Source organism: Aphidius gifuensis, linkage group LG2, assembly GCF_014905175.1.
Source record: "Aphidius gifuensis isolate YNYX2018 linkage group LG2, ASM1490517v1, whole genome shotgun sequence".
In the NCBI taxonomy this organism is placed as follows: domain Eukaryota; kingdom Metazoa; phylum Arthropoda; class Insecta; order Hymenoptera; family Braconidae; genus Aphidius; species Aphidius gifuensis.
This window is the reverse complement of record NC_057789.1, coordinates 23,388,415-23,406,162: the sequence shown is the minus strand read 5'-3', so window position 1 is coordinate 23,406,162 and position 17,748 is coordinate 23,388,415. Positions and strand designations below refer to the sequence as shown.

Sequence of the window (17,748 nt, the reverse complement as noted above, 5' to 3'; positions counted from 1 at the left end):
AATAATTGCTTAAATTAATACTGAAATTAATGCTGAAAATAATACTTACAAAAAAATACAATTTTAGTATTAATTTAAGCAATTATTTTAGCACTTTTTTAAGAATTAATTTAAGCAATTTTTCTTTTAAAATAAATATTAACAATCTTTACAATTAAATTTATAGCAATATTTAGCACTTTTGGTATTAATTTAAGCAGTTATTTTAGAACTTATTTTAGATTAATTTAGTAATACTTAGACATATTCCAAATCAAAATTATTTAATGTTTCAATAAAAATATATCTTTAAAATATAACACACAATGATCGGCACAAATCAAACTTTCAATAAAATACAATCAAACAATTGTTTTTAAAATCTTTACCATCGTTAAAATCGAACAACAACTTTATAAACAAAAATAAAATAAAATAAAATTTCTTATGACCTGAATTTTAAATTTATACGTGATGATAAAAAAAAATTAATTATTATTACGATAAAATAAATGTATTTATGTTTTAAAAATTCAAAAAGACACCCCTATATTATCACGATCATGTAGTCTCATTGATATTAATCAAGTCCTAAAACTCTACTATTTTTTTGTTCATTAATTTATCATAATTCAATCGATACATAAATAAAGTAGCTATAAAAAATTTTAGCTAATAATAATTTAAATAATTAAATTTGTTATAAATAAATAAATAAATAAATAAATAAAATTCTTAAATGATTAAACGAAAACAAAAGCAGACAAATTAATTAATTAATTGCTGCATCGACGTACATTGGTGGTTGTACTAAATGATGATGATGATGATGATTATGATGATGATCATTATCATGTTGATTCTCATATTCTTTTTGATAATGTAAATTATTATGATGACCATTTTGTTTGTGATTATAATTACGTGAATTATTACGTATGAGTTCTTTAGTTTCATTTGGTGAACCTGGACTAAGACTATTTGTTGTTGATGTACCAACTCTTTCATTAGCAAGTATAATATCTTCTTCAGTAATTTGTTCTAAAAATAATGTATTTTGTATATTTTGATTATCATTATCAACAATTGGTGGTGGTGAATATGCTGGTGGTGGACTTCTTGGTGGTGTTGTTGTTGTTGTTGTTAATTTTTTTTCACAATTAACTTCAATTGAATTTGTTGAATTATTTTTTTTTAATTGTTTAACACGTTTTGTATGTCGTGTATGTAAACCACCAGTTTCAATATCACGTTCAAGACGATGACCAGATCTTGATCTTGTTAATTGTCTTTGTACATATTCTTCTAAATCATCTTCTTCTTTTTTAGCAATAATACGATTTAATATTATTAAAAATGTACCAACAAATAATGCAAATAAACCAGTTGCAACTAATTCATTCCACCAACTTATTTTTTTATGATTACCACCACTTTTTTGGGTTGTAACTTGTGATGGTAATAAACCACTACCAAGTAAAAATGCACCAAGTACCAAAAATACAACACCAATATGTAACATTCCAATTGATGTTACAACTTTTGAATCAAGCATTCCTCGTCCAGCAGCATGATGTGGTTGTACTGAATGATGATGACGTGGATGATGATCCAATGAACCAGTTGATGCTCGAGGTGATGTCAATCCACTTTCACCAGATTGTGCACTAAAACGACGTTCACGTGCACGTCTCTGCTCATCTCGACGTTTACGTTGACGTTTGATGGCCAATGCCGAGTGCAATCCAACCGCGTGCATCCTGCAACAACCCAAAATTGAGTTTTGTCAGGAAATTTTTTTTTTTTTTCTTATTTTTATATACAAGTTGTTGAATTTTCCGCTTGAATTATTATGAATATATACTGATATAATTTCGATGAACAATGGTGATGTTGAAAAATAATGTCCTCCAAAATTTCTAGGTGAAATGTCTGTTAGTCATTATTTTAATACTTTTTTTTTTATCAGACGTTAATTTAAAATTTTTTTATAATCATAATTATTATTTAATTTTTCATTTTTTATTGAATTTGATTCAACAAGTTCAACACTCATACCATCTAATACCCATGATCTACTTATTTCAATTTTTTCATTATTATTAATAATATTATTTTGTTGTCTTTTAGAGTCAACTTGTTGAAGTGTTGATTCAAATGATACCCCAATTATTTGCAATATATCTTGCCATTTTTTTTACGTATATTCATTCGATTAATTTTTCTTGGTAATGATTGATTTTTTGCATTATTATTTTTTTATTACAAATAGCTTTTTATTTTTCGTTGAAAATTTTTTTATTTGTCTTATTATCATCATCATCAGCGTCATCATCATCACCATCATCATCGTCATCATCATCATCATAATACCAACTTGTCAATTCATCGTTATAACAAATAAAAATATTAATAAAAAATGTAAAATAATTTGTAAAAAAAAAATAATTGTCTGGTGGGTAAAATTGCAAAAATTAAATTACTAGAGACTTGTGATTTGATTGGAAATCCTCGACAAGTTTTTGAATAAATTCGTGATAATAATGATATAGGAAAAATATCATCTTAAAAAAAAAAAAAAACAAGACATATTTCGTATCAAATTTGTAAAAATAATAATAGAAAATTCATTCGATAAATTATTGAAAATTTAAAATGAAAATCGGGAAAATATAAAAAAAAAAAAATTGAAACTAACCAACCACAAACAATTGAACCAGTTGTGATTGGAGAAAAAAGTCAAACAAAATTGATAATGATGATGGATGTAAATTAAAAGAAGAATTGATCGATAATAAATTATCAACATTAAATAAATCATCACAAATATGTATTATAAATAATGCCATTGTTGAAAAGATGACAATTAAAAAGTTAGAAAAAATTGTGTTGATGGTGAAAGATATGATAACATAATGAGTCCATCAACAACAGCATTATTGTTTCACAATTAATTGATGATAACGCATAAACAAGCTGAAAAGCTGAATCTTACTCAAGATCTGCACAACAAGTATCGTTTAATATTGTAAATACAACATTTAATGCTAGTAAAGTTTTAGAAGAAGATATGATCATTTCAAGAGAACCCTAATATTTAAAATACCACACTAAAACATCACCAATGTTATTGCAAATTGGCGTGCACTTGAACCCAATTATTTTCTTTCCTGGTAAAAGTATTTTCCGATTTTATATAATTTTCTCCGCCTTTTTACTACTTTTTTCGTGGATAAAATTCTTCCGGCCTTTCTCGGATTCGTTTCAACTTTTCCGCACCTTTTTAGAATTTCTATACCCAAAAAAATGAAAACATATAAAACAATTGGAAAGAAAAGACGGGAAAGCGTCGGAGAAATTTTCATTGTTCGTTGCAGCGAAAAGTCGGAGAAATATTTCCACCAGGGTTTTTCAATTTTTGAAAATATTTTTTTTTAATTTTTATTATATTTTTATAAAATTCATTAATAATAATAATTTTAAATTTTTACGTTAAATGGACTCTTCAGTCCATCTCCACAGCTAAAGTTATCTTTCTTATCAAAATAAATTGACGTTAAATGTTTGTGGAATTATATAGCAAGGGCATCGTGGAACTTTAAAAATTTTCAGAATAATCGTTTCTTTCCTTTTTTTTTATTCAAATATTGCTCCAAACACGGATACCTGTATATGTCATTGTGTGCATGAAATTTTTAATTGTATAATCATGACTATATGTCTATATGTGAAATTTATCATGTATGATTATATGATTATGTCGAGTCACTTTATCATTAAGTAGTCATACATGATAAATTTCGCATATAATCATGTATGATTATTTATAATCATATATATAATCATATATATCGGCTTAATTTTTATATGCATATAAAATATTTTATATGCACATTTTATATGCATATGATGGCTAACAATACACAATAGATTTCGCGATTATTCTGAAACAGTTATCTTGGCGACATTTTATCTCTCAAGTACAAAAGTGCTCTCAAAACGAACCAATTGCTATACCAATTTTTATTTTATTATTATTGTAATTTTTTTTGCTCTTTAGCTTTTCATATTTGCCATTTCTGTGTTTTTTCTATTTAGTAAAGAAAAAATTTAGGTCGAGTTTTTCGCTACAAGTGATTTTGCCAACTCTCAGTTGAAGTAAAAATTTACTCGCATGAGATCAGCTTTAAAAAAGAAATACTACATTATATCATGCAAAAAAAAAAAAAATGTATACAGGATTTTAAACACTTGACTATTTTTGAGTTTCGCTTTCAGGAATAAAATCTACATTTTCAGATGTCTTCATAATTAATGAACACATTAAAAAATAAAAATAAACATTTTTTCGAGCTTAAATAAGTCAGACATAAAATTATAATTATCATATACTATAAAAATAATAAGAAAAACATATTGTAATTACATTTAATAGAGTAAAAATAAAAAAAATGAAGTAAAAATTGTATTTCAAAATAATTACTAGTAATTTAATCAAATAACTATAATTATCTTTATATATATATATATAATTATATATATAATTGAAAAACTATTTTATTATATTTATAAATATAATCAACTTTTTCTTTTTTATTTTTACCCTCAAATACCATTTTTCTTTATTCAAGTAAAGGAAAAACCCCCCACAGAGACACCCCACAATCAGGCCTTCAAAAACCTTTCATGAATCATGAAATAAAAATATTAAAAAAAAATAAAAACACAGCAATGTATATCATGATCAACGAGCTTTCGAAATCCATTACAATTTAAATGAGGTAAAAAAAAAGCTCAACATTATGTTTCTTCAAATTGTTAAAAAATAGATTTTCTCTTTTAGTCCTTTATTTACACGCATTAGTTTTGTGGAAAAAAAAAATATCAAACGAAAATAAAATAGACTCAAGAATAAAAATAAAAAAATAATAATTCACAACACGTGATACTTGGATCGATAAAAAAAATAGAGGTTCAGAATATAAAAAAAGCACAATGTAGACGTGTAAATTACAACGAATTTTCCACAACAAAAAAATAAATATAACAACAATAATAAACAATAATGATAATAATTTCAAGTGGTAGAGAATTCTAAGGATGTTTATTTTTTATTGAAGAAGAAAAAAAAAAGAACCTGCGTGTGATAACATTAAATACCCAGTAAAAAATTGAAGAAATATAAGAAAAATAATAAAATAAATACACTTGGATCGAAACCATTTAAATGTCTAAATTGTACTTTTTTATTGAGAATAAAATTAATAAAAAGTTTCTAAATTAAATAAAAAAAATGAATAAACAAGTGTTTAAGAAGATTTATAAATTTTTAATTTTCAATCTTTTATTTAATTTGTAAATTTTTTATTTCTTTTGTAAGTTTATTTATACCCTCGTCAGTTACATCTGATATTGTATTTAATTCAAACAGATAGATGTAGGTCGACTATCTGCCAAAATTAAAAATTGTTTATAAATTTCTATAAATATATTACCCGTAATATACACTGAACTATTACAATCCGATTTAATTTTCAAATACAATTGTTTAATGGAAAAAGAAAAAAAAAGAGAAAACACATTTTCATTGTAAAAAGAAAATCTCGTTATCTCCAGTCACTGTGATGATACAATTTTTAGAATCTCTTGTTTCAATGTACTTTCATCAGATATCACTTTTATAAATTCAATCTATCACTAACAATATTGATAAATTTTATAAAACTGATATTTTTGTGTAGGCCATCATTTATGATGATGATAAATTTAATAAATATACAAACTTTAATCTTACTAATAACATTGGAAAAATTTTAAATATTTTTTTTGAGATAAATTTGACTTGAAGTAGATTAAATTTCATTCAAGTCTTTTATGTACTATAATTGTATGGCATGATGATTAATTAATTAATTAATTAAATTATCTATTTATTTATTTATTTATTTATTTATTTATTTATTTATTTGTTCATTTATTCATACGTTAAATTACATCTCTATTTATTTATTTAGTTTATTTATTCATCCAGTCATTCATTGACTAATTTATTTGTTTATAAACTTTTTTATCAATTAAATAATTTATTTATTATGTATTTCTTTAAATTGTCTAATAAATTTAATCAAACATATATTAATTGAATGTAATAATCATTGGAAAATTGGTGAATTTTACCCTCTACTACCCTTTACTCACCCTCTAATTCAATTATCAAAAGTTTTTGGAAAACTAATTGCTCAGTATGTCATATATATATTCCTATTTTGCAATTAATCTACAACTTATTTCAAAATTCATACTCAACTATTCACTCATGCTTACAAGCCTTACATTAAAAAATTCATCAACTCAATAATCCAAAAAATAATTAAAAATATGAATGAAATATATATTTTTTAAAAAATAAAACAAATTTAATTAATCATATTTTAATTAAATAAAAATATTAATTAATTTTAGTACTACATGAAAAATATATTTTTTATTGTTTTGTTTTGAAAAAAGAAAATTAATTGGATATTATATTATAATAATAGAAAAAAAAAAAAAAATTAAGTAACTGATAAAAAAAGGTGATGACACAAATGATAAATAATGTGATAGCTTTAACTAATTGGTTTATCTTGAATCATAAATATACATGTAGAAAAAAGAAAATAAAAACAAAAGGGTATAGAAGGAAAATAAAAAAATATTTAAGATTGTGTTGATGACGATATGCCATAGGTTGGTATAAATGACATAGTGAAATACTGGTGAACACTGGTGAACGTGTTATATCTTCATTGGATCAATAAATGTCCTCTGACAAAACGCAATATATATATTATGGTTTGTGTGTGTGTTCGTGTGTTGCACCAATGAGACAGCATATCACACGATAAAAGCTGCATCAAGCTGCTTCGATCACTTAGCCCTCACTTCCACTAAGTGACGAGACGTTTATGAGAAAATTTAAATACTCGGAAGCTAGACCATATAATATTCAAAAAATACATATAAACAACAATCTCATTGTTCTTATCACAGTCCAGTGATATGGAAATAATTGCATCTGCTTAAATCGATTCTTCCAACTGACAAAATCAAAACTGTCGTATTATTTTTTAAATTTTCTTATCAAACATAAAATTACTTTGAAGGAAAAATATTAAAAAAAAAAAAAATTAATAAGAATTTTAAGAAAATCTTATTTATATTGAAGAAAAAGAAGAAAATTTATTTAAAAAAAATTATTTTAAAGTAAATAAAGTTTAAAAATATATTAAAGAAATTTTTTAAATATTTTTTTTGTTTTTCTTTTTTGTTTGTTTGTGAATAAATCACAATGTTGGTAATAATTTATGAAATAAATCTGAAATAAATGTCAAATTGTTAAATGAAAAATGAAAAGAAAAGTTTTTTTGTTTTAAAAAAAATTTAAAGAATGTATTTTAAATTTGAAAGTAATTTTCTTATAGTTTATAATATAATTTAAGTTTGATGAAACTTAATTTTGATTGAACACATAATAATAGAGTGCATCAATAAATACGATGAATTTTAAAATTTGTTCAAGATCTTCTTAAGATTGTTTGATAATAAAGATGATCTATGAAAATATTACTTCTTATTATTGTTTAAATTATTTATTTAATAATAAAATTATAATATTTAATTATTTCTCTAAAACAATGTTTCACTTTTGTATTTTTTTTTTGATTGTTTGTTTTGTTTGCTGAGTGAAATGTTCAATGCCATAGATACAAGGGCTATTTGATCTTTCTATAAAAAATTCTCTTTACCCACTTCAACTTTATTCCTCGTTTTTTTATTTTATATTTAATTTTTTTTTTGCTTTTCTCGTTCCACCACTCTACTCTATCGATTTTACGTTATTATCATGGGAATAAAGAAATAAAAACTTTGATAATATTACGTCATGTGATTACATGAATCTCAAGTGTGATAAAACTCTTCAAGCTACACTGAATTTTTATGAATTTTAATTTTCATTGAATTTCTTTCAAAATAAAAAAAAACATTTTTTTTCTTTTATTACTTTAAAATTTAATTATCTTTTCTATAATTATCATGGCAATTGTCGAGGAAAAAATTTTTTATCTCATTTTTACATCGTTAATAATAATTTGTGCTTTTTCTTATTTAAAATTTGATTATATTTTACTTTTTATATAAAATAAAATAATGAAATTCAATATTAGTAAAAATATTCAATTCTTTCGCAAAAAACAGTGAGTTTAGCAATTTTTTTATATATTTTATTTTGATTTTCAGATGACCAAACTCTTTTGTATTGTTTGAAGAATTTTTTGTAAAATTCCCAACTCATGTGAGCTTGCATTTGGTCGGGTGTACAGTTAATTAAATTTTTTTCGTTTCGGAAAATTCCGCGATTTATTTTTCAATTGGATGAAACTCTTTTGTACTATTTCAAGTATATTCTGTCAAATTTTCAAGTTATTTGAACTATGTGTTTAATTGTATAGCTACCAGGATCGACGTTGATTCAAGTTCGACAAGTGTACGATATTTTGACGCTCGATTTTCGACTTTCAATCTCGATTCAAAGCCAAAAATCGACATTCATTTTTATCTATTAATTTCTATTAATAAAACATCAAAACTAAACCTTATTTTTTATATCCACTTTTATTTTAACATTAATTTTGTTGAAGAAAAGAATTTTCAAAAATTTAACATTTAAAGCAGCTGTTTTAGCATTTAAATTTTAACATTTATATTTTTTTTTCATATGCATACAAAGCAATGCCATATACTAAAAAACCTTTACTAAAAAAATTTAATTTTCTTCAATGTCATAAAATATATATTACAAATATCAAATGAAATTAAAACTACAGAAAATCTAGACCAACAAATCCCCATATGCAATATTCTCTAAATTCCAATTTAAAATAAACAAATACAATTAATTTCTCCATTTAAATTCAAAAAAAAAAAACCATATAATATTTAAATTTTGTTCTTTTTTTATTTTATATTGTAAGCTTTTAACTTTCAACTAAATTTATATGTACCTAAATCAAAAAAGAAAGGGACTTATTTTTGAGAGTTATAATTAAATATTAATAATTAAATAATGCTATAGTGCTTAATAGTGGTAAAGCAGAAGCGAAAAGCATATATTATTGACGTAAAATACTCGAGTACTTTGTGCTGTTACCACCCACAGGTGATGAAAATTATGGGAAATTTTTTTAGCTGTTCTAGTTAGCTTTCATTTACCCTCGGTCCCTCGACAACCTGTAGTGTTCCACATGCGTTTTACCTTGGCACTTTGTCGGTCATGACACACATGAATTTATCACACGCATACAATGAAAAAAAAATATATTCAAATTATATTTAAAGTAAATATAAATAATTGCGTATGTATATATTCAAATTATATATTTGGAAATAAATTTTAAAAAATATAAATTACATTTTAAATTTATTTCGAATTTATTTTATTTATTAGTTTGATAAATAAATGACAATTTTTTCATAATAAAAATTTTTATAACTCTGAGAAATATTTATAATCTATTTTGTCCTATTTCAAGTTATCCAACGACATCAAAAAATATGAAGAAAAAAAAAAGAAAAAATATCTAGGGCATAACCTAGTCTTCTGTTTTTATTGTCAATTATTTTCATTTTATTGGCAAATGTGAGTAGAATATTTTCTTAGTTAATATCGTGGAACAACATGAAAATTGTTGATAAAATTTCGAGACAAAATAGAACGTCATTTATGCACTTGCATTGCGTCACATGATTTATCTACATACACACTAAAGTAATATGTAATTTTGTAAATTGTCAAGGCGTGGTTTGAATTCAATACTCCGACAAAATTTAAGGGTAATACTAATATAAACTATATGCAAATGTTTCATCATTTCATATATTAAAATAAAATTAATAACGAAATAAAAAGATTAAAGGGAAGTTTATTTTATCTTAGTCAGACATGTTTAAGTTTATCCATCAGAATTTTTTAATATAACTTACTTTTTTTTCGTTTTAATAAATGACTCAGTTTTGTCAAATGAAAATCGATGGATCGTAAAAATGATAGTGTGTAATATAAGGGATGATGTAGCTCTTTAAGGCAAAAAAATAAAAAAAATAAAAAAATACAAATACTCTTCAGTAGGAGAAATGAATAGCCATATATTTTTGATCACAAGATAAACGAGGTTCTTAAAAAACCTTCATTACAGTTTATCTTTGTTCGATTTTTTTTTTTTTTTCGATAAGTTAAAATATAGTCATCATGAAAACACAATTTTTCAATAAAAAATAAAATTGGTGCCTATTGAAAAAACAAAATGAATGAATGAATAAAAATATCATAAAAAATTGAGTGATAAAAAAAAATTATTTATTTTTATTATTTAACAGTAAACAAATGTCGATTTATTTTGGAAACTTTTTTAATTTTATTTACCTGTTTTCAAATTTTCCAGAAGAAAACAAATTAATTCGTTTTATTATAAATTAATGAGTTAAATTCCATGAAAATAATTTCTTTTTTCTGTATAACCTACAGTCAACTACATTTTATTCGCTTCAATTTTATTTTACTATTCAAACAGCGTAAAAAAAAAACTATAAAAACTTTGAGTAAAAAAAAATTTGAAATACGATTTTTCAATTTTGTAACAAGCTTTTTACAAACTTACAACTTTTCATCTTCATCGCAACGATCTATATATATTTTACATGCAAATTTTAAATGAAAAATAGAGTTTACTATTATTATTAATAATAATAATATAAAAAAAAATCACCTGTCAATTTCTATGATATCAAAAAAGATAATCATAATTTTTTTATAAAGAAATTTTTTAATATAATTATTGGAATTAAAAAAAAGCACTCTTTACAAGTGCATCAGATTTAAAATGAAATGTTGATAGACATTTTAATTGAGTTTTTCATATAGTTAAACTTAAAACCATATAATTAATTTTGTTATATTTTTTTTTCCCACAAATAATTAATTCAATATTAATTTACATTTTTGTATTTATTTATTATCTTCATTATTTAAATATTCAAAATTTATATACAATAAAGTGCTTTACAGTGTGTTTTTATTGATAAATTATTTGCATCATCATGCTGAGAATTAATTACTCTTTCAACTGTTTATATATTCTTGTTTTGCCAATAACTCAATAAATATTTTTTTCTTTTTTTTGCAATATAAAAAAAATATTATGAAGACAAATACCAAGCACTTTACGATATCTTGGGAAGCGTATATAAAATAATTGAATTATCGATTTACATTGTAGACTATTTTATCCATGTGTCTCGATGATACAGATTACACATGCACTGTTTATTTTTATTTTTTTATTTTTTTTTTAACTTATGCCATTTTGTCATGATTTTAATTATTATTTTTTATTATTATTATCCTCTTTTTAATTATATCAAAGAATATAAAATAATGAATAAAATAAATTTATTTTTCATTTTATAAATTGATGTTTTAAAATGTTATTAAAAAAAATATTGATCTATTTTTTTTTATTTCTTCAATATAAATAAACATGTAAAATTACTTTGAAATATTGTTGGAATATTTTTTTATTTCCAAATCATTGACAAGCATCTTTCATCAGTTACATTTTCAACTCAATATTTTTTATAAAAAATAAATCATGTTATTCGATCTACTCTCAAATATTGACGATAAATTTTTGTTATAAAAAACAAATAATAAAATATTTTGACAACTTAAAAAGTCTATAAAAAAAATGAGTTTTAAAAAATTTGAAAAGAAAAATATGATAGGTGTTTTAAAAATATGAACAAAAAAATCATGTATTTTATCTAAGTTAAGAAAGTTTATTTGGAGCTTTTTTTTTTTTGAATGACATATGCTCAATAGCTCCAAGGTATTATCCATTAAACTTTTTTTTTATTTAGATAATTTTATGATGTTTTTATCATCAAGAAATTCTAACGATGACCTTCATTCTTATCACGTTGTCATTACGTGAAAATACTCATTTTTTTTTTTTTACAAAAAAGCCACAAGATGGTAAATTAAATGAGTATTTTATTGTAAAAGAAAGAATTTTACCATACAAATGAAATATTTATTCAATGAGTTTTTCAAAAGTCTTCAAATGCTTTCAGTATAATTTAAATTTTCATTTAATTTTTGACCTTTTTTAAATATCCAGCGGTTTGTTATTTTAAATAAATTAAAAACGACCATAATTAATTTCAAAATTATCATACTAAAATAATTTTATTATTAAATCATTAAACAATATAACATTGTGTCAATAAAAAGCTTTCTTTTGTTTGCATAAAATAATATAAATCAAACTAAATAATATAAAAAAATAATAGACAAAATGAAAAATTAAATTTCAAATGTTTATTATGATTTGAAGTAGTTTATGTAATTAAAATTTTGAAATAATCGATTTTAGTATATTAAACAAATGTGTACATGTAAGTGACATTTGCATTGTTTGATTAAAGATCAAACATTGTAGTGGAATCAAAGGCGATCAATTGAATTGATATGAAATCAGTCATTCAAGTGACACGAACATTAATTAATCAAAATTTATATGTATACCTAAAATCACTCTACTGTTAATATTGATATTTGAATTTTGATAACAGGTATTTTGATAAATTGGCCATGTTGATTATTAATCATAATCGTAAAAAATATTTCTAATTAAATTTTTTTATTATTATAATCTGTATGTTTGTATAATCAATTTCCTCATATATTTTTTTTCTTTTTTTTTTTTTCATTTTCTCTTGAGGCTCATTGCTGACCTCCAATGCTTTTATTTTTTTATTTTTTTATTTTTTTTGGTTATTTCAAGGCTGGCAAGCTGCCAAAATATCAACCAGAGCTTTTCTTTATCCTATTCTGTTGAATATTTACATGTACATCTGAGTTTACAATAACTATTCTAAAATGCCAAAAAAATATAAAAATAAAACAAATAAATTAAAAAACACTCAACACAGTTTTTATTTATTTTTCTAAATAATAATTTAAAGAAATAATAAAAGCAATAGATAAAATAAAAAAATAATAATCAAAGCTTTTTTTATTTTGAATAATTTATTTACAAAAAAAAAAAAAACATTTTTATATGAAAAAAATTAATATAAATGAATAAACTTTAGTTATTCAATATTTAAATTTTATATATTTTTAAAAAATTATAACCAGATGGTTACCAGATGCATTAGAATATTAAGATATTAAATTCAAGTACGTCATGTTTTTATGGGAAAAAAAAAATAACTGTATACTCTAATCAATAAATAAAAAATTTGTTTGAAAATAAAGTAAAAAAAAAAAATATTAAAATACACAAAGTAAAAGAGAATTTAATTATGTTAAAAACAAAAAATAATAATAATAATTAAATATATAATAAAACAGTGTATTGTTGAGTATTTTCAGAAAAATAAATTTTAGCTGGGAAAAATTTTGCCGCAGGCAAGAGTCGCATACAACTGCGCCATAAATTGCATATATGTGGGTCATTCGAATCGACCTTTTAGAAACAAGAAAATGTAACTCAATATACAATTTTTTCAGTGTAATTTATCTTGCTTTGTTAATTCAATCACTAAATATTCCTAGTCTCAATGTTATTCTCTTAATTGATGGATTAAAAAAATAATAATATAGCTTAAATTGATTTGTTTCTAAGCATCTAAAAGATGGCAAATAAAGTTCGGATTGTTTAATTGATATCACGTGTATATATGTATTATTTATTTATTTATTTTTAGCTAAATTTAGTTGACTATATTCAAAAGATAATTACTCGGTTTTTGACTAAAGAGATTAATTATTTGTTTGCTAAATTTTACGAAACATTTAACTTGATAAACTCAGTTTTATTTTTTTTCTAACTTTTAATTTTATCTAATTATAAAGTATATATAATTTTATATTATTATTATTATTAAATCAATATTAAATTTAGCTAAATAATAGAAAAATAAATTGTGGTAAATATGTGTAATTTTGTTAATGATAGAATTAAAGTTGTGAGCTTTTTTTTAATGAAGATTTGCTAAAAAATTTTCGTCCATTTATAAATTTTTTATGGGTGGGTATTTTTGTAAATATGTAAAAAAATTATTGATAAACAAGTAAGGCAAATTTTACAGAGAGATAAAAAAAATTTACAAAATAAATAAATGGAAAAAAAAAAAAAAACAGAAGCCTTACAATACAGCTTTCATCGATCATTTCAGTGTTTACGTTGGAGAAAAAGCAAGCCGCGCTTGCGAATTCACCTCCAAATGCCGGCTGGATAATATTGGCTCGAAATATTCACGTTATAAAAATTAATAACAAAGAAAAAAACATAACTAATTTGATTTAAAATATTAATTTTTTATTTACCTGATTGATTAGTTCCGGATTTTTTTAATTGAAAATTTTTTTATTTTTGGATGTTTCTCTCTTCTCTCTGTCAGATTCAACAATATCAAGTCATTACATGATAAATTTCATCATGTTTTTAAACACAAAGTCCTTTTTTTAATATATAATATTACAACGATATAAATAATTCACAAATTAACATTTTCATTGTATTAATAATATCCACTTTTGTTGTAAAGAATTTTAATTTGAAAAATAATAAAGCAATTTATTTAGTAAAAGTATTTATTTATTTATTTATTTTTTGTTAATCAAAAATAGATTTTTGTTTTAATATTTATTTTCTAGTTTTTGTTATTTTTTAAAATTTAATATTTATATATTTTATCGCGTGTGTACAATCGTCCTCGGTTGCCCAGAGACGAGTACGTTTTGTGTGTAGCTGATCGAGCCAACTTACTAGGATCTGTCATTTTACGAAAGCTCCGCGCAAGCTCAACAAAATTTTTACGTATTTCTCTGTATTTTTATTTGTCATATCTAAAAACAACGTTTATCTTGAATTTAACATCATCATTTATTACTTGCACTACGATAATCGGTGTTATAAGATTTTACATTTTTATTATTTACGAAATTTTTTTTTTATTATTTATAGATTATTTTTTATTATTAAAAAATTTTTTTTATTTCTGATTTGATTGTTTATTTATTTATTTGTTTGTTTTATAGTAAAATGAATTTTTATTATTTATTTTTTTTCAACTTAATTATGATTGTTTACTTGAATAGTTGAAAAAGTGTAAATATTTGTTGATGATTTTGTGTGTACCAAGTGAACACGAGTAATTGTTTTTTTTTCTCAGCGTGGTTAGAGTCTATATTGACCAAAAGATGGCAAAAAAGATTGTTATAATTATACTGGTGGATGTTTAAATATCAACAGGCAATAATCAATCAGTATCTGACAATTATTTTAATACCAAGGTCTCATCAATTACTTTGATGTACTGACCAAGGTTTTATCAAGCTGTTCATTCATGTCTTGTCCAATATACCATGATTTAAATTTTGAATAAAGAATTGCAATTGATAATCCACTAAATGATCTACCAATTAAATGAATTTTATAATTTTCTGATGTCTTTGATAAACATGTTATTGTTATGGATATAAAATAAACAAGGCACAATTTTTTTCTACCAAATTTATCAGCAATTAATCCAATTATTATTTTAAATATTCCACTACTTAAAAATCCAATAATATACCTTGAATACATTCAAAACTAAATAATTTAAAGATCAATTTATTAGTATTCGTATTGTAATGACTGAATGTTATTATTATTTCAAATTTTTTTTTATTTAAATTGTTGATATATTTATAATTTTTATTTAGTTTTTTTAATTTATTATTACATAATGTTATTCAAAAAAATATATACAGTAAAAATAAATGGTAAAATCAGTCTACCCTTTTTAAAATTTAAAATTTAAAAAAGTGTAGACTGATTTTAAGATTTTTTTTTTACTCTAAACAACTTGAATTCATTTGTAGCAAATTCATTGTTTACTTGCTCTGAATGCATCCTTTCATTAATTTATTTCCCGTATTTATTTTTGCATTTTAAATAACCAGATAATATTCATTACGTATAATAATAATAAGCTTCGAATATCTCAATATTTAAAAAAATCCCGCTTTGTTATTTATCATACACCGTCAAAAAGAATACCTACTTTATCGATATAAAACGTCAAGAAGGTAGTGACCCCTATAGCAATAAAAAAAAACCTGAAAAACCTAACCTAGAGTAAATAATAAATAAAAAAAATTTGTGTAAAGTCAGTGCAAATTTAATCAACAATAAAAAACAATAACAAAACAATCAGGTAACTCATAATTTATTGCTCAAACATATAAATTAATTATTAACAATTTTTAATAACAAGCTGTCATTTGAAGTGTCAATTTTTATTGAATCTTCAATTGTTGTTTATCAAGTTGACAGTAATTTACTGTGTTAATTTTAATGTTAACTTGAATCTTGACAGTTTGTTAAATATACCAAGAAATAATTTTCATTTTAATTAATTCAATTAACATTGTTGCAGAATGAGACACACACCTTTTATTTCAAGAACTGTTTTAGTTAAAAATGGTAATGTTGATGCTGCATTTCGTGTGTTAAATCGTATCATGGGAAGAGAAGGTTTCCTTGAACAATGGCGTCGTTGCAGATTTTACGAAAAACCACCACAAGTACGTCGTCGTGTTAATTATGAAAAATGTAAATCATATTACAACGAAGATATGCATAGATATATTCAATTTACAATGAGAACAAATCGAGTCGATGCATTTCCTGGAAGTCGTTAAAATCATCAACAACACTAAAAAACCATCAATGTAAATATTAGACAATATAATCATTATGTTTATTTAAATATTTACAAACATTAAAACAATTTTAAAAAACAAATTGTTTATTAAAAAATAATCTAGAGTTTATTATTCAACAAACCAATCAACCCAAAACTTTTTTTATTTATTCATTTTGTTTTTTATTTTTAGAATATTGTCATTTACATTTTCCATATTGTTATTCAGTGAATTTGATTTTGGTCATCATGCTTTCACTGAGTTATTAACGTGTATTTCTTTTTTCACTTGATTTGAATGAAAATTTTTTGAATTGGAAAACCGTGTTGATAACATTGAATGCTGAAACCATTAATGCAAAACGACAACATTCAAATATTGAGTAGCTATGTAGATTACTGAATCGATCATAAGCTATTCATATATATATATCTGGTTATTAAATTTTCAAAATCATGTTAGTGTGATAATATTAGGCATTCAATTTACTGGCGTATCAATCACCATTTGATGTGTTTATTTCATTTGTAAATTATGTGAAATTTAATATCAATAAGCAACATATTGTCTCAATACGTCTACATTATTGTATCACTATCAAAATTATTACCAGTTTATTATTCATAATTTATCATTGACTGTTGATTGAACAAAAATCAATAAATTTATCTAGTTTAAAGTTTAATACTTTTAAAGAGTTAACTATTTTTTTTTTTTATTTTATTTTCTTTCACCGCAGATGATATTAAATGTGTTACAAGTAGATTGAGAGTTAAAGAAAGATATTACAAATCTTGTTTGAAAATTTTAACTACAGTATATACTATTTAAACTTTTTTTTTCTTTTATTTTTTTACAGTAACTTTTTAGTCATGAACGTAATGTTGAAGAAAATGATAATAAAAAAATAAAAGTAAAATGAAGAATCTATTTTGTTCTTATTAAAACATCTTCAGACATTTGAAAGTTTT

At 22.7% G+C, this 17,748-nt stretch overlaps 2 protein-coding genes across 2 annotated transcripts; one reads left to right on the top strand and one right to left on the bottom strand.

Annotated features, from left to right (window-relative positions):
- Positions 1-368: 368 nt before the first annotated feature.
- LOC122849585 lies at positions 369-14,816 on the bottom strand. The gene is made up of 2 exons (XM_044148349.1): positions 14,411-14,816; positions 369-1,739 (listed from the first exon to the last, which is right to left on the bottom strand). Exon 2 carries the CDS (start codon positions 1,736-1,738, stop codon positions 752-754), a length of 987 nt encoding a protein of 328 aa, XP_044004284.1. The 5' UTR covers position 1,739; positions 14,411-14,816; the 3' UTR covers positions 369-751.
- Positions 14,817-16,234: 1,418 nt separating this feature from the next.
- On the top strand, positions 16,235-16,926 carry LOC122849658 (28S ribosomal protein S21, mitochondrial-like). The gene is made up of 2 exons (XM_044148432.1): positions 16,235-16,287; positions 16,510-16,926. The coding sequence occupies exon 2, from the start codon at positions 16,511-16,513 to the stop codon at positions 16,772-16,774; it is 264 nt and encodes an 87-aa protein (XP_044004367.1). The 5' UTR covers positions 16,235-16,287; position 16,510; the 3' UTR covers positions 16,775-16,926.
- The last annotated feature ends 822 nt before the right edge of the window (positions 16,927-17,748 follow it).